Source organism: Lissotriton vulgaris, chromosome 3_1, assembly GCF_964263255.1.
Source record: "Lissotriton vulgaris chromosome 3_1, aLisVul1.2, whole genome shotgun sequence".
NCBI lineage: Eukaryota > Metazoa > Chordata > Amphibia > Caudata > Salamandridae > Lissotriton > Lissotriton vulgaris.
Window position 1 is genome coordinate 729937191 of NC_141689.1, and position 25175 is coordinate 729962365.

Genomic DNA, 25175 nt, shown 5'->3' on the forward strand with positions numbered 1-25175 from the left:
TCGCAAAACCCTAGACATGCTGCCTACTGCAGCCAGGAAGACCATGATCCATGCCCTGGTGACATTGCGCATGGATTATGGCAATATTCTCTACCTGGGCGCAAAGTCGAAGTGCATGCTCAGACTCCAGGGGGTGCAGAACGCAGCAGCGTGCTTGGTTCCTATGCGCCCGAGGAGGGCCTCAGCGAAGGCAGCACGGGTGGCCCTCCACTGGCTGCTGATGAGGGAGACAGTCCTGTTTAAAGCACTGTGTGTATGTCATCGTATTCTGCAGGGGACGGCTCCATACTATCTGTCTGAGCTACTCACCCCCTATGCGCCAACATGCCATTTGAGATCAGGTGGGACGAGTCTGGTGTGTGTTCCAGCTATCAAGAGAGCAAGGATGGGCGGACGCTCCTTCCGCCTGCTGGCAGCCCCGCACTGGAACAGGCTTCCCTTGTATCTCCGGATGGAGGCCCGGGAGAATATTTTTAGGAACAATTTAAAAACGTACCTTTCCCCCAGGATAGCTAGGTGAGGTGAGGTTCTGGTTGTGGAATCTGTGCAGTTGCACCTCAGCACGGGGACATACTGGCCGAGTGTAACCATGCGCTTTATAAATGTGCCTATTATTATCATTATTATTATTATTATTATTAGCAGAACTTTCCGGCCTAATTTTTCCTCAAAAGGCAAGTATTATTAGCCCTTCTTGGAAAAGCATGCAAATCTACTAAAGATTAATTGTAAAAACGAAAACATACTATTTAACTGTGCAATGTCAGTTGTACAACAGTACCAGACATGACCAGCCACACAGGAGATGAAAGACATCAACAAAGATTTTGCTGTTCTTAGGCAATGGTTCAACCTGATAAGTCTGAAAACAGTGTTGAAGCATACCCCATTATATAGTTCTGATTAAACTTCCGGGAGTGGAGTTCTAGATATACCTTTGAGTCAACAGCTAGAGGGTTTTAAAAGTTTTTAGAGCTATTCTACAAGCAACAACTGAGTTGCAGGAGAAAGTAACATGTGAATGTATTGAGAAAGGTGATGGGGATATGGGAGAATGTCGGGGTGAACACACACTAAGAGCTTTGTTCCAAGACCATAACCTGATCCCGCCTGATGTACTTTTGGGATAACCTGACTTTCTGCCAGGGCAGTTTTTAACACACAGGCGCCTGAAGGCCGAGAGGTAATGCTTCTGGGGAGTGCCAGCCGATGGACCGGTCACGCATCCACCGACGCAGGTACCCTTAACCCTAGGGACAGGGTGACACCTTATCACTTGTATTGTGAGAGACGTCCCTCACAGCACAAGAGATCCATTGTCTGGCTTGATATCTCAGTGGGAACAAGATTTGGGACAGCTGCTGACGCCTATGGAATAGAAAAGGGTGCTCATCTAGCCAAGTATGGTCTCACACAGTGCTCAGTTTCAATACATATAGCACAATATCCTACATAGAGCCTGAATGACACTGGTAAACTGCATTAAATATACCTCAGGACATCCCCGCACGTCCTAGTTATCGATAACCACTAGCTGACACACATGTTTTGGGATTGTCCTATAATACACCGTTTCAGGGACAAGTTTTCCACAATTCTCCAGAGAGTCACAGGTCACCTGATCTGAACAGACTGGAAGCCTGTCTCCTATGCCTCCATGGTCGTAGAAAGGAGAAAGGGGCAATGACTTGATTTATAGATCGGGCACTTGTGCTGGCCAGAGGCACAATTACAATGAGATGGAAACAGCATCACTACCAGGGGCTTACAGTGGCAGGCTACAATGTTAGACTGAACTACAGTGGAATTCATGGTCCATGGTCCTCCCTGCTAAGGGACCTGCAGAGTCTCAAAAGGCTACCTATAGCTGCATCCTGGAACATCATCCTACACACACTCCAAATTGAACCAGATGACAATACGCACCCATCATAAACACACATGTAGTCACTGGATTACCAAGGGTCTGGGTGGGATATGTAGACCTTTAAGGTTAATAACCAAGTTTGCCAGTCAAACACTGAAATAGGCACATATTGCTAGTTAACCACAAGACATCCCACACAACCCTACTTTCCTATAGGACGTAAGAGACCAGGCTCATTGTTAGCACTAATTTCTTTTCCTAATATTATTTCCCTAATTACTGCAGCAATACGTGTCTTTTCTTTCTGCATATACTAGGAGAATAGAGATGCTACTGTTGATACAGAGGCAGATTGCAAGTATGTAGTCACGTTGCCACGAATGTTGTATACTGCTAGAAATGTATTAAGAAAATAAAAAATTTATATATGAGTGTATAGAGAAGAGAGTGTTCAAGCTAGTTTTACAAATATGGAATATTTTCCTACTTAGACGCTCATGGTCACATGTATCAACCAATTCTGCATTCGCAAACTGGTCAAATTGCAGAATCAGCCAGTTTGCTAACACAAAAAAGGCTTTTTACATGTATTAAACCGTACTTTGCGATTCAGTATTTGGAAAGGACATATATAGGGCATCCCTTCCAAATAGCGCATTGCAGCGGTATGTGTGAATGTTTTGTGACTGTGAATGTGGTTGCAAAACATTTGCAATTTACCACATGGTGGACATGGTGGTCTGCTCATCCAAGCAGGCACCAACCTGTGTTTTTAGCGATTCCTTGGGGGTCGCAAATTACGATATGCCTCATTAATTTTAATGAGGTAGGACAATTTGCGACCCCCTTCGAATCGCTAAATGAAACTCTATGAGTTTCATACATATGTAATAGTGATTATCTAATCGCAGAAAATCACAATTAGGTAATTGCCATTACAACTGTTCATACATGTGGCCCTTACCTTTTAGCTCTTGCCCGCAATGTATGCACAATGTATTCACTTATGATCCTAGTGTTCTTCTTTTTATGATTTGTCTCAAGACAATGAGAGTTTAATGGGTCATTCATGTGGGCTCTGAATAAAGCATCAAATGCATCCAAGAAACAAAACTGAACAAAATACATTGAACGAACAGCAATGTTTCATATTCAGTCCTACAAAACTCAATGTTAGTGTAAGGTACAACTGAAACCAAACAGAATGTACGGTCACGCCTTCTACTGTTGCGGCAAGGCTGTAGATGAAAGTTAATACCAAAGAACTGAACACTACTTCCCCTTTTTAGTAACCATCACCCATTAATAACGCCCTAATATGAAAAGAAACCAACCTGTGTTGTCTTTCCGGAGCCTGTTTCTCCAACAATCAAAACCACTTTATTTTCACTGATAATCCGGACAATTTCTTCATGCTTTTCAAATACAGGTAGAGACTGTCGAAAGGCATCAAATTCAGACTCTCCCCTTTTCACTGGAATCTGAGGTATGCCATTGTTGAGTCGCCCACTTGTCTTGCTCATTTCTCTGTTCTCTTTGATAAAATATATAAACAACAGTAACAACAGGTAACCACTACTAAAAAGAAGCAATAACATGTTTTGTTTCAAACATTATTTTACTAGAAAGAAGAAGTAACATTCAATCAGTAACAATATTTCAAGTGGATACATAACCTTTCTGCGAATGTCTCCCTGTATAAATTATCTTCCTAGGCTTCAGACTAAGAAGGTAACATTTTCCTATAGCTCTCCAGCATTGCCTGGTTGAGTTATGCGGCTCAAGCTGCAACTCTGCCTCCGGACATGACAATACCAGAGAATATTTGGTGCCAATTGGTGTGCTAGTATCAGTTCCTGTACTTTGTGTGCCTCCGCAAGGTGTGCGTATAGGACACAAGATAGCAACAAATACAACATACAACTTATTTGCATGCCTTGGGATTTTATTATACACAGTACTTATCCCTCAGCGGAAAAAAGGTCAGAGAGGAATCTGCAGGAAAAGTATATATCTAACAGAAATAGCATTATTGAAGATCAAGGACTCCTTCTGATAAATACATTTTCCTTCATTCCTCACTCTATGAACGAGTCTTAAAGCAATACCATCCTGGGAGATGGAATATAATAGTGCCTACATAGCCAAGTAAGTTAAGCAACATACTGCAGGCAAAGTGTCTATCTCTGCGAAGTGAGGCAGTGCTGCTTGGCAAACATATGCAAAGATGATCATACAGACGTCTGGCACTTTTCAGCAACAGTGACTCCTCTGGAGAGGGCCAATGACACAGCTATGGCCCTAGTGGAGTGGGCACAAATGCCCTGCAGAGGGTCTTTTTTGGCCAAGATATAGCCTATCATGATACTTAGGTTGGGCCAGCAAGAAATGGTGCGTTTGGTCTCCATATTACCCTTCTTAGCTCGGCAAAGCTCATTAAAGAGTTGATTATTCACTCCTTACAAGTAAGGTTTATGGATTAGGCATATGAAATACAGAAACAACCTTGAGATGTACGGGGAGATTCAAAGTACAAACTTATCCAGATAGGATCTGAAGTTCTCTCTGAACATCTCCACCAAAATTACAACCACCAACAGAAATTTCTTCAGGGTAAGACGCCAAACTGGGTAACTGTGCATTGCTCAATCAGGGCTGCCAGCAAAAAAGTCAAAATGGGGTACGTATTCCACTAAGGAACAATAAATGGCATAGGAGGGAACAAATGAAGCAAACCTGTCAGAAAACACATATCTAGTGCTGATCTAAAAGGGGAAGATTGATCAAGGCAAACAAGGCAGACAGGGTCACCAGATAGCCTTTAACTAACGCCACTGCTACTCTCTGCTGTGCAAAGGACAATGCAAATCGCAAGATGTCACAAAAGGGAGACTTAAAGAGGTTGATGCTTTCCAACTCGCACCTTTGGATCGGCTTAGCTTAGTAATCTGCATATATGGATATGGTGCTCTACTCCCTGGACAAAAACATGATGTCTGTGCCTTGAGACTAACTGCCACGGATCAATTGCTAAGCATGCAGCCAAGGAATTTGAGGTTTGGGGTGGAGGATCTGACCATGCTGATGTTCTCTCCTGTGCAAGTCTGCTCTGCTCGGGAGAGGATGAGGTGGCTGACGGAAGAGTGGTGAACCAAATCCTCCAGGCACAGTCTGGGGCAATCAGGCTCAGCTGCACTCGAGCCACCCTCACTCTCCAAAGTACTTAGGACAGAAACGGCAAGAGGAGAAATACACAGTAGCAACAGACCCTACAACCAGCTGAGCCTGAAGGCATCTACCAGAGTTGAAGAAATTTCTTCATAACAAGGCAAATCACCATCAGCTTAAAAACATACTTACAGGCCCTGCATCAATATGTAACAAAGGCCCCACTCCATCTTCTCACTCAGATGGGCACCACAGCCTTCTGAGGAGACATCAATGGCCATGGTAGCTTGAGCCAGTGTAAATCCTGACTAACTGATCGTAAGATCTGTATCTCAGCCATGAGGTTCTCCTGAGGCTGAGCTACTATGACCTCAAGCACCACTGAAGCGTCAGCATTCAGCATCTGGATTGTAGCACCAAAAGGATGCATAATGCCATGCAGCCGACCAGAAGCAAGACCTGCAGGACAGGGATCCTAGTCCGACTAAGAAACATCCAAATCATTTCCTGATGATACGTGATTCTCTAAAGATGGAAGCTGTTTTTGTGGGTCGTGGCCAAAACTGCTCCAATAAAGGCCAACCTATGCAATGGAAAGAGGTGAGAGTTTTGGGTACAGATGAGGAAAACCATGTTGTGGAAGAGAGTCATTGTTGGAAGTGTTTCTTGACCAGCGCAGAGCAGGGCTCCGGATTCATTAGCCAGCCTTCCAAGTATGGAAATACATGGAATCATGATCCCAGCTAAGCTGCCATGTCTGAGAGCACTTTTATAAAGACATGCAGTGTGCGAATCAGTCAGAACAAAAGGACCAAGAACTAATAGCGCTGTAGACCTATTATGAACCTCAGGTAATATCATTGGGCTGGAAGAATTGAAAGATGAAAATAGGCTCCCTGGAGGATGAGTCATTAAGGGCCGCATTAAGGGCCAACAAGACTTTGTTCAGACACAACATCTTGAACTTGTCGCTGATCCAGGATGGGTCTCAGGCCATTGCTTTTCTTGTGGACAAAAAAGTAAAGGGATTAAACTCACGTAGAGCCTTTCCTCCACATGCACCACATCTAAGGTCCTTTATTCAGGAGGAGAAGAAATTCTGCCTCTAAAACGGAGAAGTGCATCAGAAGGTGCACCCTGTTGTAAGAGGAAAAATGAGATGGAAGGAAGAGCATGGCATAGCCTTTGTAGATTAACTGGATGACCATGCAATCTGCCAAAATCGCCTCAAAACTGGTGGAAAAAGTGAAGGTTCTACTCCCCACCAAACATGATGGATTTAGGAGCATGGAAGTCTGAGGGTTTTCGATGGAGCAGTCTGCAGAGGATGGATGAGACTGCATTTGCTCCTTTAGACCACCCAGATCCACCCCTGCCGCGAAAGGAGTGATATAGCCGTGGGGTTGTATGAAAAGGCTGAGATGGTTGTCTCTAGCAAAACTATACTGCCATGGTGTAGAGAAAAATAAATCTATTTTGGAGTAAAACATTTGCACTGGGGGATCAGGCACTGTGTGTGACTCATAGCTCCTCTGACTTTCTCCAAACAGCCGCTGGATATCGAAAAGCATATCCATGATCACGGTATGGAAATCTCTGGAGAAGCCAGTGAAATGCACCCAAGTGTGAATGCACAGTGTGATGGTCTCATCTTTGCAGCGAGCCACAGTGTCTGCCGAATCCACGCTACAATTCAAGATTTGTTTGTATGCAGAACATATTGGCCCAAAAGTCAGGTGCAAAGCCCAGGCTTCAAAAAGAAAGACTCTTTAAACAAGAGAATCAAATTACTACAACTCACTATCAAGAGGTGTCATGGTAAAGGCACTGGGGTTCTGCTTTGAGGAGGAAGTTAGGACAACTTTTTAGTGAAGGGTGAGCGGACAAAAATTGTGGAGTCACCTGTAACAGGTCTATGGCGACTAGCTATCTGTCTGTGAACTGCTGGACCACCAAGGGTTTTTACTACTCAGCGATGGCAGGGCCCAAGAGTGTCTAACTGAAAGGAAGCATGTGCTCTGTCATTGAGAAGAGTTGCAATATCTCATTTAAAATGTTGAACTTTGCATCAACAGAAGGCAAGGTGAATTCCAAGGTTTCAACTATTTTTCATACCACAGTTGTAAATGAGGAAAATTCTTCTGAAGCAGGACCCTAGAGATAACTGATACCCCTTGCAAGTGAAGTGTTCGGGTGATTCGCATTTTGTAAACTCAAAAACAGGCCAACATCAGTATCATAATGGTGAAGATTACCAACCTCCAAATCATCATTTTCTACATGGCAATCATCTTTGCCACAATAAGTATACAAAATAGGGATGGATGAAAAACTTGAATTAACCTCAGCCACTGGTAATCACTTGGGCCGTATCCCAATCAATTGTTATTTTGCACACCATGCCACCTCAGTTTGGACCCAGCTATACGCACACCAGTCTTGACCCGGCTCCAATAGGAACAGTCCAACCCGAATTGCCAACCCAGGGCTTCCCTGAGCTGGAACACAAGCAACCCAAGACCGTTTTGCCATAGTTATGGGCTCGTTAGCCACGTACAGCTTGCCAAGTGACACAATGTGTACGGGATCAATGTCTAGTCAAACCAATCCCACTTAGGGTGACACAATAAGTATACAAAACAGTGACGGATGGAATGCTTGAACTCATCTCAGTCACTAATAATTACTCTGTTGCATCCCATTCCACAGTTATTCTGCACACCATCCCACCTACTCGGACTCTGCTATATGCAGATCAGTCTTGACCCTGCTCCAAAAGTAACAGTCCAGCCCGAACTACCAAGTCAGGTCCTCGCTGACCCGGAACACAAGCAACCCAGGACCAGTTTCTCCCTAGTAATTGATCCCAGTAACACTGTGCCACTGGAAAAAAGCTATACCTGGCTGAAGATCCCTAACTAGGGTGAAACCAGTCCTTGCTTGCTTGTTTTCTGGTTCATGGAGGACCTGACTTGGCAGTTCGGGTTGTACTGTTCCCAGAAGGAGCAGGGTTAAGACTGATTTACAGATGGATGGGTCCAAACTGAGGGGGTTCGGAGGGCAAAAAACAATAGAATGGAATGCGGCCCTAAGCAATTCCCATTGGCTGAGATTAATTCAATCCATCCAAGTTTTCTATCCATCACCTTTGTTGTTTTTGCATAATCTTTGCCACGCATCGCGACAGCATTGGAGTCTGAGCCACAAATCTCCATCATCAAATCTGAGCTCCCACCCTAGCCCCGTTCACGATGTCCACCTAGGTCTAAGCAAATCAGTCTGTATGAAATTGATAATACACTCTTACCCTCGCCCTGGTTCTCATCGCAATTGTTCACCAGTTATATATCTTGTTGTATCGGCGGCTCCAGCCACAACCCCCTGTATTCCGCCTACCTCTTACATATTTTGTAGTGCTTTCTGGGGCAGCCATGGGCCTCAAACACTGGACGTTCCAGTCCCATATAATAATCCAATCCCTGTTTCCACACCTCTATCGGGGGGGGACCTAGGGTCTTTCCAGGCACGGGCCACGTCCCTCTTGGCCACCGTAAGGCCCAGAAGTAGTAAGTGTTGTTTGTAGATGTTACCACCCACTTGTTCCAAGACATGTAGAAGGCCCAGCTGCGATGTACGGGGGAGCTTCCAGCCCAGCACCTCATCCAAGCAATCCCATACACGCATCCAGTATCTCTCCAATGCCCCACAGGACCATACCATGTGTACCATGTGTAGGAAGGTGCCCACCTCTCGGCCACATCTCAGACAGTCGGGGGAAGCAATCAAGCCGGCCCGCCACAGTCTCTCTCTCGTATAGTAAGCCCTGTGCAGGTATTTAAATTGGATAAAGCGCAGTCTTACAGCGATGGCCCCCTCCCTCGGGGCCGCGAGACGCCAGGCCACCGCAGTACGTAGAAAGGAAGCAGGTGCGGAGAGCCACACGTACAGCACCTCCCGCCCAAAGGAAGCGGCCTAGTGCCGAGTTAACCTGGCGAAACCACTGCGGCAGGATAGGGGTGGTTCTGCAACTGATAGAGCAGACGGGGGAAGGCCACCATCTTGAAGATGGCCATACAGGTTCAAAGGCATACGGGACCAAGTTTTCATGTCTGACCGAACCTTGTCCCAGACCGGAACGATGTTGCGTTCCCACGAGACTCCAGGTATGTCCGTTTGATACACCCCAAGGTACTTAATACCCCCCGTCGCCTCTAGTAGAGCCGATGCCCAGTTACCAAGTGCCACACCATTTTCCAGGGTCCATAAAGTGGATTTCCTCACATTAAGATGAAGCCCCGAAACCTCTCCAAACACCCTCATAATTTCAAGGACTCTCGGGCCCGACCTATTTAGGTCCGTGAGAAAGAATAGGACGTCGTCAGCATAAAGCGCAATCCTGTCGGACGGCCCAGCCTCCCATTCAAATCCCCTCATCTGCGCGTCTATGCGCACCCACGCCACAAGAGGTTACATGGCGAGGGCGAACAGGTACGGCGAAAGAGGGCACCCCTGTCGGGCGCCCCGTCCAATAGGGAAGGTGTCCAAGATCGCTCCGGCCACTCGCACCGACGCCGTCAAATCTGTATATAGCAGCCGTACATACGAGAGAAAATGGGGTCCAAGATTCAGGCGAGGCAGGAGCGCGTGTAGGTAGACCCAGCTCAGCGAGTCAAAGGCTCTATCTATATCAGCCAACAAAAGCGCTGCCTGAGTTCCGGTAGCTCGCATCATTTCCAAAGCCACTTGGGCCCACCTAATGTTGTGTCTGGTAGCTCTGTGCGGCATAAAACTAGCCTGGTCTGAGTGGACTAGGGTGGTGATCAACGGGAGGAGGCGGTTAGCGAGGGCTTTGGCCAGTATCTTCGCCTCAATATTCAGAAGTGAGATAGGGCGATATGATTCATGACGATCTGGAGGCCTCCCTGGCTTGCAGAAGACCACTATCTTCGCATGCCTCCAATCCCTCGGTAGGCGGCCAGACTCTCTAGCAGCATCCGATGCCTTCTTGAAATGTGTCCCTAATTGGAGGTGATATTTCCGAAAAAACTCGCACGGGAACCCGTTGGGCCCTGGGGTCTTCCCTGCGTTCAATTCTCCAAGGGCCTTTCCTAATTCTTCTGCGGACAGTGGAAGCTCAAGACGACTGCGCTCTTCCTCAGAGATCCCCCGTGGTGGGAGATCCGCTAGAAATTTATCTACAGCCTCTGCTGGAAGGGATTCCCTAGGGGCATATTTCAAATAATTTTAAATATGCACACAAATACTGTGTAAAATCATAATCAGAAGAAGCTGCAACATAAAACTGCAATTATTTTTGACGATGAAAAAAGGGAACATCCCCAATTACAGGTAAAGATATTTCTCTCACTGCACCATCATTGTTGGTCTGTTTGTATGGGTGGACCAAATCCTTGACCAGCAACTAATGGTGCGGCGCTTTAAGTCCCAATGATCAGGGGACTAGCCTGATTTGCACCGGGGTTTGGCCATATGATAGGACTGATCATTGAGTCAATTTGATGGTAACCCTTTGCTAATTGTTTTGGATTTGTCAACCGTGTATGAAAGATTTGTACCGTGTTGGTCTTTCCTATACATATAGTGTTCACCTTGTTTTGAAATAAGCTGTCTTGATGGGACTCATCCACCCCGAGATTCTGTTAACTCGGATTGACAGTGCAGCCACATAACTAAGCTGGTAGACCCCCCTGTTTTTTGTGTTATACACAGGTTTAATGAGATGAAATTGAGAAGGAACCTTGGAAATGAATTTTGGATGCGTTCTGAGAAGTACAATCTCATCAGAAAAATTTAGAAAACGCTCTAGTGTTGTGAAGGCCTGAATCTCACTGACCCTTCTCGTGATCATGAGAGCGAGAAACGGGAGAAATTTCAGATCAGCCTAGTGAATGGGTTCGGAAGTAAGTTTCATCGGTTGTGAGAGAACAACATTGAGATGCCATTCAGGGGGAGGAGCTCGCACTGGTGGGAAAACTCTAAGAGTCCTTTCATGAATTGTTTTAGGACTATTGTTGAGCAGAGAGATGGAGACTGTGCATAGCGTCTGCATCTTGAAATTGCGGCAAGGTGAACTTTGACGGATGCATGTACAAAGTGTGACTTGGCCAGCAAGAGGTTATAAGGAAAAAATCCGTTCAGGAGAGGCTTTAAACTGGTGAAAGTCATTTTGCATACACCAGGAACAGAATATTTTCCCTTTTACCTAGTACATTTTATTTGTGCTTTCAGCTCTTGCTTTGTATTGAGTGATCTTTAAGTTCTTTAAGTCTCAAAACTCCTAGAAGTCAGGAGCCAAGTGTGCAAGTGGAGAGAGGCTGGCTCCAGGTGGAGTATCTGACCCTGGTTCATTGTAAGGAGAGTTAATGTAGTTATCAGGCGTATGGGACTAGTCTCTGACAAGAGGATGAGCTCTGTAAACCAGTGTTGCCTGGGTCTTTTTCGGGTGACCAAGATCAGGCGACAGTGTTCTGCTTTCATCTTATTGAGAACCCTGGAAATGAGTGGGAAGGGAGAAAAAGTGTCTGCATATATTCTGGACCATCGCATTGAAAGGGCATTTCCCAATGACCCTAGGAGGAGATATTGACTGGCGTAGAACTGGCATTTGGTGATTTTGTTCGTCACAAAGAGATCCAGTGCTGGTTTCCCCCACCTCAAGACTATTTTTTCCAGCTGTCACTCATGTAAAGCGCTCTGATACCTTCGGGTCTAGCCAACGCTATATGAAACTCATCAAATAAATTAAAGCTGCAAACCTGCAATGCTTCAGGCAAAACTGCAGCACCCATCCGTGCCTTAGAGGTAAGGGGCAACCAGGCCTACTTGGGGGAAACTAAAGGACTGTTGGGAAGGTAAAAGTGGAAGGTGGCGAAGGGCTTTCCCCTCTTTTAGAGTCTGATGAGTCACATAGGGAGACGCCCCCTTCCAAGTCAATTTTGATAGCACACAAATCCTCCTGTTTGGGTGTAGACCAAGCGTGGCTCTTTTGAAGGAAATTACAGAAGAAGTCATCAAGTACATGATACTATTTCTAGAAATGTTACAATTCCTATCTGAAGAGATACCCTAGTGCTTCACAAATCTAGGGGATGTCAGTTAGTGGCAAGTATTCTAATGTTTGGACTATCTTTTTGTTCTGATGTTGCTAAGCTGGAAATGTATGGACACAGCATAAATCGACAGAGGGATATGTCAGTTCACGTCGCAGTGCTGTCTTGGGTAGTTGCACAAATACTTACGAGGACTAATGTCCTACCCCCCTCTCCTGGTGGCCTGTACTGCCCACTCCATATCTCAGGGGTGGGTTTCGGATGCCTGAGTATATATGTAATAAAACAAAAACAGAACTTTATGGCGAAGAAGTTAATTGCCTTTCTTGTTGAATACAAAGCAGACATGTCACACTGGACAGAGCTCCTACTCTCCCTGCTGGGTACAGCAGCACTTTCCAAAATGATGGTCCACACCAGATTTCTATATGTGCTCTAACATACCCCATTTAAGGCACCTAATGACTACTTCCAAAAAGCTGAAAGAATTATATGCACCTTATTGAGGGAGCAAAGAATCGCTCTGTCCACCCTATGCATGGGGATACATGATGGAGGTATCATTTTAATGGGTCTCAAGAAATACTGCTAGACATCCCAGATGCTAGTCTTTATCGACTGAGGAACTTAGTGCTCAACAAGACGAATCCCCACTAAAGTACAAGGAACTCTCAGCCCCATTACATAAACATGCCATATCATCAACCTTAATAACACTCATAAACTACAATGTAGTAACACTCACTACGTTCGAAACAAACAAAATGGGAATATGATGTAGGGACACTAGGTGAATGTGAGGAAGCATGTATGTAGCTACGCATACTAGCTATACAGGCAGGTGGGATTCAGCCCGGTCTGTTAAGGTAGAGGGTTTGTGAGGAAGGATGGAGCTAAATGCCTCCAGGGATACCACCAGGGCAGAAGCTCAAATATATTCTATGGGAATGCCCTAAAAATGTGGGACTAGGTCATGGATTTGATCACCAGCGATTTGATTTGCCAATACACCCAGCAGTGCTGGGGTTCTGGAAATACTATGTTGAAATATAATAAAATAAAAAGCAATATGGCCCTAATGGTGGACAGAAGGGACATAGTACAGAGGGTGAGTGTGTTCTGGGGACTATCACCCACTATAGAGGCCAAAGTAGAAACATGGAGCGGTGTATGGTAGCTGAATAAGTGGTGCACACAGCGCGGCTCCTCAAAAAAAACTATAAAATAGAGGAACCTGGAGAGAAATCTGTGGTCATCTACGAGAAGCTTAAGAGAGGATAGTAGAAAGAGAAAAGTATGCAAAAAGCCTCTATGGAAGGCAAATCTTTGGCAGAATAGAGGCAAAAATGAATGAGTGGAAGGAATACCCTGTATGTGCTTAAATATTGTAATAATGGAATAAAAAAAATGATAAACTACAACAAGTGGGTGAATGAGCTGGATTAGGAGATAAATGTGTATCCTGATACTTTGGTGTAGATACATCCAGGTACTGATTTGAAAATTAATAACAATTGAACAACAAGCATTTGCAATGCAATAGATCTCGCATTTACGCAAGTCTAAGCTATTGGCATTGTAAATAACAATGCGTTTTATCTATGTTTTAAAAACCAAAACATAATTAATAGGCATTGTCATTTACAATGCCAATAGCTCAAACTGGCGTAAATGGTAGACCTATTGTATTGCAAATGCAAGGCATCACAGAAAACGGGAGGGTGGGACAGGAAGGGAGAAGGCACGGACAGTAGGCGGGCGGGAAGGGGACGGGGAGGGAGAAGGCATGGACAAAGGGCAGGAGGGGTAAACAAGGCACGACAACGGGAGGGAGGGGGGTAAAGAAGGCAGCAAAGCACGTAGTGCGTGCAGTAAGTGGAACTGAATAAAGAAAATGGTGCTCACATTCTAAATACCATGTACCATGTAACAACCGAAGTAAAGGAGCCAGTCGCCATGGGCGGTGACACATGAAGAGGAAGCGGTACTAAGGAGGGACTAACAAGCCTATTTTCTAATCAGAAGCCAGCATTTAGGAAAGACAATGACACAAGCCAATGGCAAGTATGGGAGTAGAGTTGGCGGGGCTTATATTCACTACTCCACGACATCAAGTATTGCAGAGCAGCGCTTGCGCGCTGGCTCTAGGCTCGACCTAAAAAAGGCTGGGCATTGTCATTCTACTGAGTACAGATTCCCTGCCATTGATCTGAAAATTGGTGGTGCTGGAAGATGGGGGAACAGGCAGAGTTGTGACTATGTTAAAAAAGTGCATTATTCGGAGGAGACTCTTAAATCTATTAACGCATGTATAGGTCTGAGGTCGACTGGAGAAAACAGAAGAAGTATGTACAGAGTACATATTTTTTAAATGCTGAGTGAAAATATGAGAGGCCAGATGTACTAAATATTTTTGCAGCCGCAAACTCTCCAATGCACAAAATCAGAGGATTCGCCATGACTAAAACATTATTTTGTATGTCCCAAACCCATCTTAGGAGACAGTAAAGATTTACCCACTAATAAAATCGGTTTAAAAATAGACACTGAATTGCAATTTGTAAGGAGCGTGTAGCGAGAGTCTCTTCCAAATTTCAATTTAGCACCATACATATCAATAGTTTGATGAGTTATCAACCCCTTCCTCTTTGAAAATTGTTAATGCAACCAATCGGAGGGAGTATCAATTTGCAAACTACCTAGTATTTTTTACGAAGATCATTCCATGCACCCTCCAACTGTTATTTTATGAACCAAACTATAAATACATAGGTTGGTTCACAAAATAATTTAATGGTCACAAAAAGTTGTCAAACAAATTGAGAACACTTTTTTGTCCACATTTTTAGCACATATGGCCGAGATCCCTATGTTACTTCAAGGATTTGTAACCTAGTGTAGAAGTGAATCCCCAGAACCATTTTGCTACACATTTTGGTATTCTGATAAACTTGGAAATACAACAAATACTACAAAATGTTCAGATTAAAAAAACGAAATTCAGTAAAATAATTTAACTTAAATAAACAAACACTTTAGGAATAGTTCATTAATTTTGTAGGTACAGCGCACAATGAACTTCATTTAACTGTACACAATGTTCCACACACTTTCGTAAACATATTTAAAAGAGAACTGGTACAAAGCCATAAAATTTAGATTTTTATACTAATCTTTCAGGTGAAGTTCACAATGAAAAGTGAAAAAAGATAGCTTACATCATCACACTGCATGACATACTGCATATTTATGACATCACCAATTACATTTCCTACTGTAAAGGTGTAGATCTTCAGACTATCACCCCACAGTCATTCTATGGTATCGTCGGCCCACGGCTGCCTCCGCAGGGTCATGGTGTACTTGCCTCTCAGGGTACTCAGTTAACCCCCAAGTATGAGTTGAACCTCTTTATTCACTTCAGAATACAGGACATAGTTACCACCCAGCAAAAGGAAGAAAGATTCTGTTCAGGTGGTACACTTTGTGTTGCTCCTGAATAAAAGGGATATTGATCGAATAAAAGTCAGCTCTCACGGCAGGTACCCTGAATTAATAGGTAGGGTAGGAAGCAGACCCCAGGTCACAGACCGTGGTAGGGATTAGCGTACCTGATGCGCAGAAGAATGCCAAGGTTGCCATCATAAACCTCGGAACAGGAAGAAGGGTGTGACAACCTTTTAATGGGGATTCGGCATGGAGAGTATAGAACATTCTCACAACCAATAGGAACAACTTGGAAGGCGAACCTAATGCAAACCACTATGCCTTCAGGCAGACAGAAAGTGGCTACAGACTTGGTTATTTAAGGGGGGAGAAAGAGCAATCCTCAGGGAGGTGCATTGGGTTCCAAGAACCTCTTTGAAGGACCTATAGACTTGTTGGGAAGGTTGAAGGGCATTATCACAGGAACCTATCATACCTGCCCCAAGTGGATCAACCTTCCTAATGAAATGAATGGGAGTAGACCTTATGATCAAATAACACAGGACTATCATATCAAAAAGGCAATACTGGTTACTTCTAACTAAAAGTGTTGAACGTCCACCCAGGGTGTCCTTCATTTGTATAGACATATACACTGATACACAACAATCAGAAATGTAGTGGGGGTGGGTGGAATTTGCGTAGTCGTGCTACGCAAATCTCCGCTAAATGGGTAAAAATTTCTGCGAGCACGCGGAATTGCTTGTTCCGCCCATTCGCGATGCTTTTTTTCTGTTCGCGAACGCTGTTCGCGTGCTCGGGAGGAAATATCTCTCAAATACATATTTTGAAAGCGCAATCAAGCAAAAAATTATTTGAAGCCACGGATTTTTGGGCAATTTTGCGATCTTGACGGCCCACAAAATTGCACAAATTCCGCGAGCCAAGCGGGATTTGCTGCCAAGGCCCATAGTGTAGTACACTGTCCGACCATTTTAAAGAACGGAGTTTAGGGGGGGGGGGGGTCAGAAAGCAATCTAATGCTTGCAATCACAAAGTACACCTAACAGAAATGCTCAAATTAAAGAAATCACCAATGTCTTGACGAAGCAAACCAAACTGGACTGCGCTAAATAAAGACGTACCAGCTTCAACAGCAAACACATTTCCTCGCTCTGTTTTGGGAAGAAGTTCCGTGCGTTCCTTGTTGGTGACGGGGAATCTTTGAATCAGGCTCCTGACAGCATGCTTCGTATTGTGTGTCAAGTTGCAGGTCATCATTGCACGGGTCATCTCAGAGCCATCTTTCTTCCTCACGGTTAAATATCTGTTTGCGCCTTTTCTACAAAGAAGAAACCGTTATTTTAACAGCAGACTTGAATAACCTAAGACGTACAGCGATTCACTTATACAAACAGCATGTGTTAAATGGCGCCATTCTTCACAGTCAGTGTAGCATTGCGTTTGTAAAGAACACGTTAAAAGCACCGCATTTGACTCACCCATTTCCAACTAAATGAAAATGTAGAAGTTCTTATATAGAACAACGTTTACTTTTATAATATACGACTCTGGGTGATCCCGTCTAGGGCTCCACCCATACAGCGAAGGCCAAGGAAGAGGTAAGCGGGAGGGGAATGCAAGAGAAGACTGGGCGAACACAATCAAATCTGCCACTGTTCAGTATCTCAGAAACTGCACTCACACCCCCTTCGCCCCCCAAATGCATTGCGAGTCAAACATGGCCTGTGCTCTGATTCTGCTATTACTGGTAGTTCTTTTAATTCCTGTAAAAGCAGTGGTGCCTGTTTCCTACCCCGCAAGAATACGCAATAGTGAGCCCCAAAAAGTGTTTGTTTCTCTTGTAGCAGAAGTTGCTGTATTTTCAAATACACGCACTTAAATATCAGGCAAAGTAGACTGATAACTAATTATAGCACGAGTAATTAGGTTTCATTTTCCTTATCTGACTGCAAAATAGAAGGGGAACTGTAATCGGGACCTAGTGACCCTGCTACACGGCTAAAGTTTATTTTATTTGTATTATTATTATGCATAGTTAATTAAAACCAGTGCAAAAAATTATTCAAAACAGTAGAAAAAGACTTTAAAATATCATAAAATTTGTACATTGTAATCATCAATAATGAGCTTACACTAAACCCAGTCTTAATGACCGGAAGTATTTGTCTTATGGCGGGGCAACATGTTCCCTTAAATAATGAGCTTCCACTACAAAACCCAGTCTGATTGAGCAAATTATTTATCTTATGGCGGGGCAGCGTGTTCCCTTACATCCTGTAGGCCGCCTGCTTGTTGCCTATATCAATGATCGAAAGTTTTTGTTTTTGGCAGTTTTTGCTCGATCATTGCAAGGAACTTAACATATCTACAATTCAGTTTCGTGTTCAAAGGGTTCAGGCAGTCTAGCACTGCCTACACTGCTAAAGGGATGTGTGAAAGGTAAAGAGTTCCTTGCACGGATGAATATAAAAACATCTGTTTGCAATATAATGTAGCTTCAAATATTCACCACTGCGCACGAAACAATTAGGCCTATTCACAAAATTAAACATGCACTAGCACATTTGTTCAAGTGTATTAAATATTTATTAGTACATCTATTCGCCAATTCAACAATGGAGAGTTACACCTAGATGTAGACTTTTATTTCTTCATCCACTGGAATGTCGGCGGAGCCTCCTCCAACAAGATTTAAATGTGTAAAGGTAATAGCAGTAACTTTGCACGTGTGAGTTGAGCTCAGCTACGGTGTCGTAAATATTCTTTTGGGAAAGTATAAGGAGAATAAATCCAGTTTATTAATTGTATTTTTTACACATTACTTTAAAAAATGCCCACCTGAGCCAACTAATTTATTTAATATGTAGTTTTTTTTATAAAAATTGTTTTGAAATACTGTAACTTTGAAATATTTTAAAATGTTTTATACAGTTTAAATGTATAATGTATTTTCAAGTACTTTTATTAATAACTTAATAAAATAATAACTGTGTATAAAATATGATTAATCTGTCAAAATAAGGTAATTATTCCAAAATTAGTTTCTATGGGGTGTTAATTTAATTCCCTGCTTCCGTTGTTACTATGTGAGTGGCGATGTGTGGTGCTTGATTTGCTCCAAGTCTTGGCTGGAGTACTTTGAAACTTATTTTGACACCCTTAGGTCTGTTGCAACTTTAGAAGTATAATTTATGAATTGCAATCTTTGGTGGGTGTGTTTTGTATTAGCCCTAAACTGCTCCTTACATTTCTCTCAATCCCTCCCATTTAGAAGTAATCCTCATTTTCCAGCCACTCCACCTTGTCCCTCCTACACTTACTACTGGAACGTATACCTATGAGCGTGCTGATCTACACCACCATAGCGGAGCACTCTACACAGAAAAGACAGGGCAGGAAGAGATCTCTGCATGTAATTGTGAATAACATTTTTTTATACATTAGCACTACGGTAGTAATACTTTACGTACTACAAAATTAAGTTTGTGAATAGGCCCCATTGACTCTTTATCCTGAATGTGATGTTAACAACGATTTTTATAGGATCCAAACAGCCAAAACACAATTTACTTTGTGATGCACAGAAGGGTAAAATCACTTAGAAATATTTCTTATCTTTTTAACCATGTCCTATTTTCAGTGAATATTAACACAATTGTAAACCCAAAAAACACAGTATTGCTTTTAAAATAAAAGGGAATTTCTAGGCATTACAGACATACAATTCCATTTTCCTTTCATTATACCTTTTGGCACCTATTGAAAGTGCCATACAGTATGTGCAGTGCGCATTCATATGTACATAACACTGTTAGCACACAATATGAGTTCAATTGTAAAACCACGTTCATATTTCTTTTAAATATGCAAGTCGACATTTTGCATATTGTTTCCCTATGTTGTGTAATGTTTGTTGTACTCATCTTCCTTCTATTAGGGATATAATGGGTAGTTTGAAAAGAATGTGCATGAACCACCTGAATTGCTCTAACAGAATTTTTTCTCAACTGCTGATTGTGAATAGTGTTGGTTTAGCCCACTGCCAGAGGAGCTAGCTTGATAGTGATGCGAAGAACAAGTTATTTACCTTTGGCAATGCCTTATCTGGTAGAGACTCTATCTAGCCGCAGATTCCTTATCTTAGAACAGTGATATTAGAAGTACAGCCCGGGGATGGGCGGGGGATATGCATGCAGCCCACCTGACCTTTACATGCAGCCCCTAGTAAACAGCAGTACTGGGCTACTGTTTACAGTGCACTAACAATCAAAGGTTTTGAATAAACGGCAGCCATTAATTTACAGGCAAATGGAAGTAAAACAAAAGAAGCCCTGCTCAACTTCAAGAACACTTTCATTTTTTACAACAAACATTCAAAAATATGATACAGGCCAAGATGTATCGAAGGGTTTTACCCACTCTGTGTCTATGGGAAAATGTGTTGATATATATGGCCCAAAGTCCCTTTAAAGTGAAAAAATGTGTATTTCATTAACATGCACAAGTCGCCGTCGTTACTGAGAAACAGCTCAGTAAACTACAGAACGTTCAAAACGCTGCCCCGAGACTGGTCCTCAATATCCCCCGCCACATCATGCAACGCCTACGGCAACACCATTGGCCCCCCGGTCAACAAGAGAATCACCTTCAAGCTCCTCACATATGCCTACAAAGCTCTTCACAACATAGGACCAGTTACCTGAAGCTCAGCCTCTCATTCCCTGTATCTGCCAGATAATTTTGTTCTGCCCATCACACCCCAGCCTCTGTCCCTATGGATCCACAAGACCAGAACCGGAAGTACTTTCTGCTACCTCGATGCCAAGACCTGGAACACCCGGCCCATCCACCTCAGGCAATCTGTGTCGCCGATCCAATTCAAGAAGGATCTCAAGACCTGGCTTCTTAAATGCTCCCCCACACCCAGAAGGACCAACAATCCTCCTCCCTCCAGTGCCTTGAGACCCTCATGGGCGAGTAATCACGCTTTGTAAACCCATGATTTATTGACTGATTGAGAAGTGTTTCACCTCAGTACATCAGATTATATCAGTGCATTGATAAGTTTTTTTTTTAAGTGACAATATTCAAACATGAATTTAGAAACATTCATGCCTCCCCCACCCCTCCACCCCCGTCCTAACAACAACGTCAATAATAATCTAAGAGGCAGGTTAGTTATGTACACCCTCCAGCTGGTCTGGGTTGCTGTTAGACATGGACAATTTATAGTTTATTAAACCAAACACTAGAGAAGATTTTGTAAAACAATTGCTTAGGATCACACAATTTAGTCGAGTGGGGATGCTGGGAGTGATGCCAGGTATTCTGGTTTGACATTATGCAATTGAACCATTAAATGTATATGCATCGCTTCCCCTTCTCCCACCTTACAACCACCCACCACCAACGACCGTCATCTTGCTGGTATCAATGAGGCCCTCGGTCACACCACAGACCTAATGTTTTGGCCCAAGGGAAAATCTTTGCGGTACCCATGCCTTAGAATATTCCACAGGCATCAGATTACATCTGGAAACTTTTGGCCGATACCCTTACATGCCAATAGCTGGCATTGTTTGGCTCCATTTGGTGTCATCCGCACTGGAATTGATATGCGCAGTGCCTATACAGGAGCCACCCCAGCGTGCAGACCTCAGTTCTTGACTGCTTTTCTGCACCAGAAGCGCAGAGCCAGGCTGAGGAATAACTAGTGTACCAAAGGTGAGCTACTAAAGGATCTCATTTATGCAAAAAGACAGTTCGCAGAACGGGTAGGATCGGAGGTGTGGTAAGGAAGCTGTAGCTAGATAGTCTCTACCAGATAAGGCTTTATCAGATGAGCAAGTTACTTACCTTGAAAAGAGACTTCTAGCTGTAGATTCCTAACCTTAGAATAGATACTAAAGCCATTTTACTCTGGAGGTGGGTCTGCAGACTGTTGTACACTAAGAGGTCATGGAGGAGCGTATGGTCAAAATGCCCATCTCTCCGGATCAGACTTTCAAGGTTTAGCCCACATGTGCAGTGATGCCCACAAAACTGCCTGACAGATGTCCAAGACTGGGACTTCTCTAACCAATGCAGTGGTCACAGCTTTAGCTCTGTGGAATGAGCTCTTAAACCATCAGGGGGCTGTTTCTTGGCCATTGCTTAGCAGATCTTAATGCAGAGACTGATCCATCAAAAGATGGTTCACTTGTGAATGGTCTTCCCTTTCTTTGTCCCAGCAAATTCAACAAAGAATTGATCATCAACTCGGAATACTTTGCTACGATAAATGCAGAACGATAATGCTCTTTTTGGATCTGGGTGCTGGAGTATCCCCTCTTCTTTAGAAGGATGAGGAGGGGGGAAAAAGATTAGAAGGGTGATGTTCTGCCCAACTTGAAAAGGTGTGACCACCTTTGGCAAAAAGGTTGGTTGAGTTCCAAGAACCAGCTTGTCTGGGAAGAATGAAGTGCAGGGACGGTTAACTGAAAGCGCTTGCAATTCGCTAACCCTCCTGGCAAATGTTCTTGCCACAAAGAGGATACTTTTGAGTGTTAGACGCCATAGAGGGCAGCTGTGTATTGGCACAAAAGGGGAACACATGAGAGAATGAAATTAAGTACCCTTGGGGCACAATGAATTTTTTTCCTCAGTGAACGATAGTGCAAGATCTATGTGTGCTGCAGCCAAGGCTGTGTGCGCCAAGTATACAAGTGCAGCCTGCTGGTATATAAATCCCTGGCAACTTCCACTCAAACATTTGTTTGCAAGGAGATAGAGAACAAGTGCATTTCAAACATAAAGCTCTTATTAACAGGGTTTTTGGACAGTTTTGCACTGTGGAGACATATCATCATGCAGGGCCGGACTGGTGATTCCAGGCACCGGGTAATCCCTTGGTAGGCCGGATGGAGTGGGGGACGTTTTTTTCACAGGGGGCCGGTTTTGTTGCTGGGGGGCGATTTTTTTCAAAAACAGCCCCCAGTAACAAAATCAGAAGGCCCCCGCCGGTTCATCCGTCCATGACAGAGTCAGTCTCGCTGCACTCTGACCTCCAAGCAGGGAAAAAAGCACCATTGGTGAGGTGCAGGTGATCTCACAAATGGCAGTGGTGGTGTTTACTGTGGACGGGTGAATTTGCACTAGTTCTTGTACGCAGGGTGCGCGCAGCAAAGCCAGGAGACAGGGCTGAGACAATCCGCTACCTCGGCAAAGAACGGTGAGATTGCCTTGTTGCCAATGCGACATATGCACATAAGGGTCACATCTGTGAAGTGCCAGGGCAAGATGAGACAGGCGGGGCTGAGGGGGTCGCCAGAACGAGCAACTGGCGAAGGGAGCTTGCCCAAACCCACTTTACACGATCAGTTTTGTATCATAGCATCAGCTCTGGCAGACTGCTAAAAATAAACTTCTAAACGTAAAAATTGAAATAGGTTCACTGGTCACCCTTGGCTGCTGTAGTGAAAGTAACTGTGGTAAGTGAGCACAAGGCGGTTCACCATCATGGTTGCACTTACCTGTCTGAGCTGTTCATCCTCTCTGGAGGTTAGAAGTCTTAGGAGCAGAGGTTCCTGAATCCTGCACCTCGAAATCCCAAGTTCGGAATCTCACAGGGTCAGAAACTCATAAGCTCAGACTCTCACAAGTGCAGACAGTCACAGTACAGACCAAGCCATTAGTGTGACAGCTAAAACCATCCTGAACTCCTCAGCACCGGATTTAAAAATAGCCCCATCACTCCTTCAGGAAACACTAAACCCACCTCTGTCAGGGTGTGTCTCGAACAAGGCGACATCAGACGTTCTCCGGCTGGCATGGGCTGTATCACTAGACCCCCCGCCCCGACCACCGTCACATCTGTATGCCTGGCACACGTATGTTGTTATCACCATGCCTCTATGCCAGGCAGTGCTGTGACTCACATCATAATGTAAAGATTTATTTTAAAGCGCCTCCGGCTGTCCTTTGCGCTACGTTTTATATAAAGCGTACTGACATGAACTCATCAGATTACTAAAAATACCTTTGAATAAACAAGTTGTTTGTAATTAGACCGAACTAGACCATAAAGCCCTAAAGCATAGAGAGAAGTACCGAAGGGGGCGGGAGAGGAGGGATCATCCATAACATAATAATAATATTTTAGAGAACAGAAAGTGTGACACAGGGCTGCAGAAGTGCCCCAGCGAGGGAGGGGGTTACGGGAGGAAGGAAAGGTGGGTCACAAGGTTCGGTGGAGGCTTTGTGGCGCTTGATGAAGAGAGCTGTAAAGGGGGGAGCAGCTCAATGGAAGCTAAAGTCACAAAAATGAACATCTGTAACTTTCTGGTTGGCGGACGGAGGAGTTTTTTGCTTGTGAGATCTTTGACACCACTATTATTTTTAGGATGAGTGAAGAAGATGAGCTGGTGGGATCTGGTGTAACTGGTGTGAGCTGGTGTTCACTGGTGTCAGCTTGGGTGAGAGAGGGCAATAGAGAACACTTACCACCACCATGAACACTTCAGCAACCCAAGGCCCAGACTCACTAAAGATGCGCGGGTTCACAACACACAGCGGCAAAGCTACTTGCTAGCAGCGCAAATGGTGTTGGCGCTATGATGGTGCACTTTTTACAGCACAACTGCTCGGACTGGAAGGTGCACTTTTCACAACACGACAACTGCTCGGGCTGGAAAGAACACTTTTCACAGCACAACTGCTTGGGCTGGGGAGTTGCATTTTTCACAGCACAACAACTGCTTGGGCTTTACCGTTATTGTTTGCCCTGGTCATAAAGCCTTTGGCTATCAGCGCTAGACTGGGGAGGGCGTGCCAAGGTTTACAACTCCGAGGTCAAACACACTTTATCTCGCTATATGCGGATGATCTCTTGCTGTTTTTAAAAGACGCGGGAGATGGTTTGAAGGGAGCCCGGGCACTGCTCCGTAGATTCAGGGGCATTTCCGGATTCAGAGTCAACTGGGCGAAGACTTGTGTTTTACCGGTCAACCCGGCATGCCACCCGCCTGCATCCGCGCAAGACATCACGTGGGAACCTGTAGAAAGGACATGGTCCCCTACCTTAGCGGGGCGGCCGCCTCGCGCGGGGGCCGACTTGAATAACCCCGATTACACCTTGTTCCCTTTCCCCAGGAGTTCTTCTCTCTCTCTCTCGTCCCCCTGCAGGTACGCCAGGACCCGAACACGGAAAACGGGATACCGGAAGCAGTTCTCCACGAACCCGGAAGTCCCGCCCCCAGTTACGGCTCGGAAGGTAGAAAAGCCGACGATCCACCAGGAAGGGCGTTCCAACCAGCGGACTCGTGGCAGGAGGCAGCAAGGAAGGAACCGGAGCTGAGAGCGAGGAGTCGGAGAGACGAGCTGAAGCAGAGGAGGAGGACGCCGACGGCGACGTGTGGTCTGAGGACTGGTGGAGTCCTCAGGAGGTGGCTGGAGAGCGGCCGCAACTCACCAGGGAGTTGCGGCGGGCCACGTGAGTAACCACTGTCCGTTTCCGTGTGTCTCTTGTAGATAGTTGTAAATATTGTATAAAGCTGCACAACCCTGAGCACTATAGCACTATACATATATATATATAGGTCCCTTCCACCCCGTGAGCACCATGTTCACCCCTTGCCCCCCTA

The 25175-nt window shown here is 44.5% G+C and overlaps 1 protein-coding gene across 9 annotated transcripts in view; it reads right to left on the minus strand.

Annotated features, from left to right (window-relative positions):
* The window catches only part of YTHDC2 (YTH N6-methyladenosine RNA binding protein C2), a 1208271-nt gene that overhangs the window by 1017957 nt on the left and 165139 nt on the right, over positions 1-25175 (minus strand). For all 9 annotated transcript variants that reach the window (XM_086961045.1, XM_086961046.1, XM_086961047.1 and 6 more), the window contains 2 exons: positions 16677-16873; positions 3202-3401 (listed from right to left, as the gene is read on the minus strand). In XM_086961045.1, coding sequence (XP_086817171.1) covers positions 3202-3401; positions 16677-16873 — 397 coding nt within the window. The remainder of the gene's footprint in view (positions 1-3201; positions 3402-16676; positions 16874-25175) is intronic.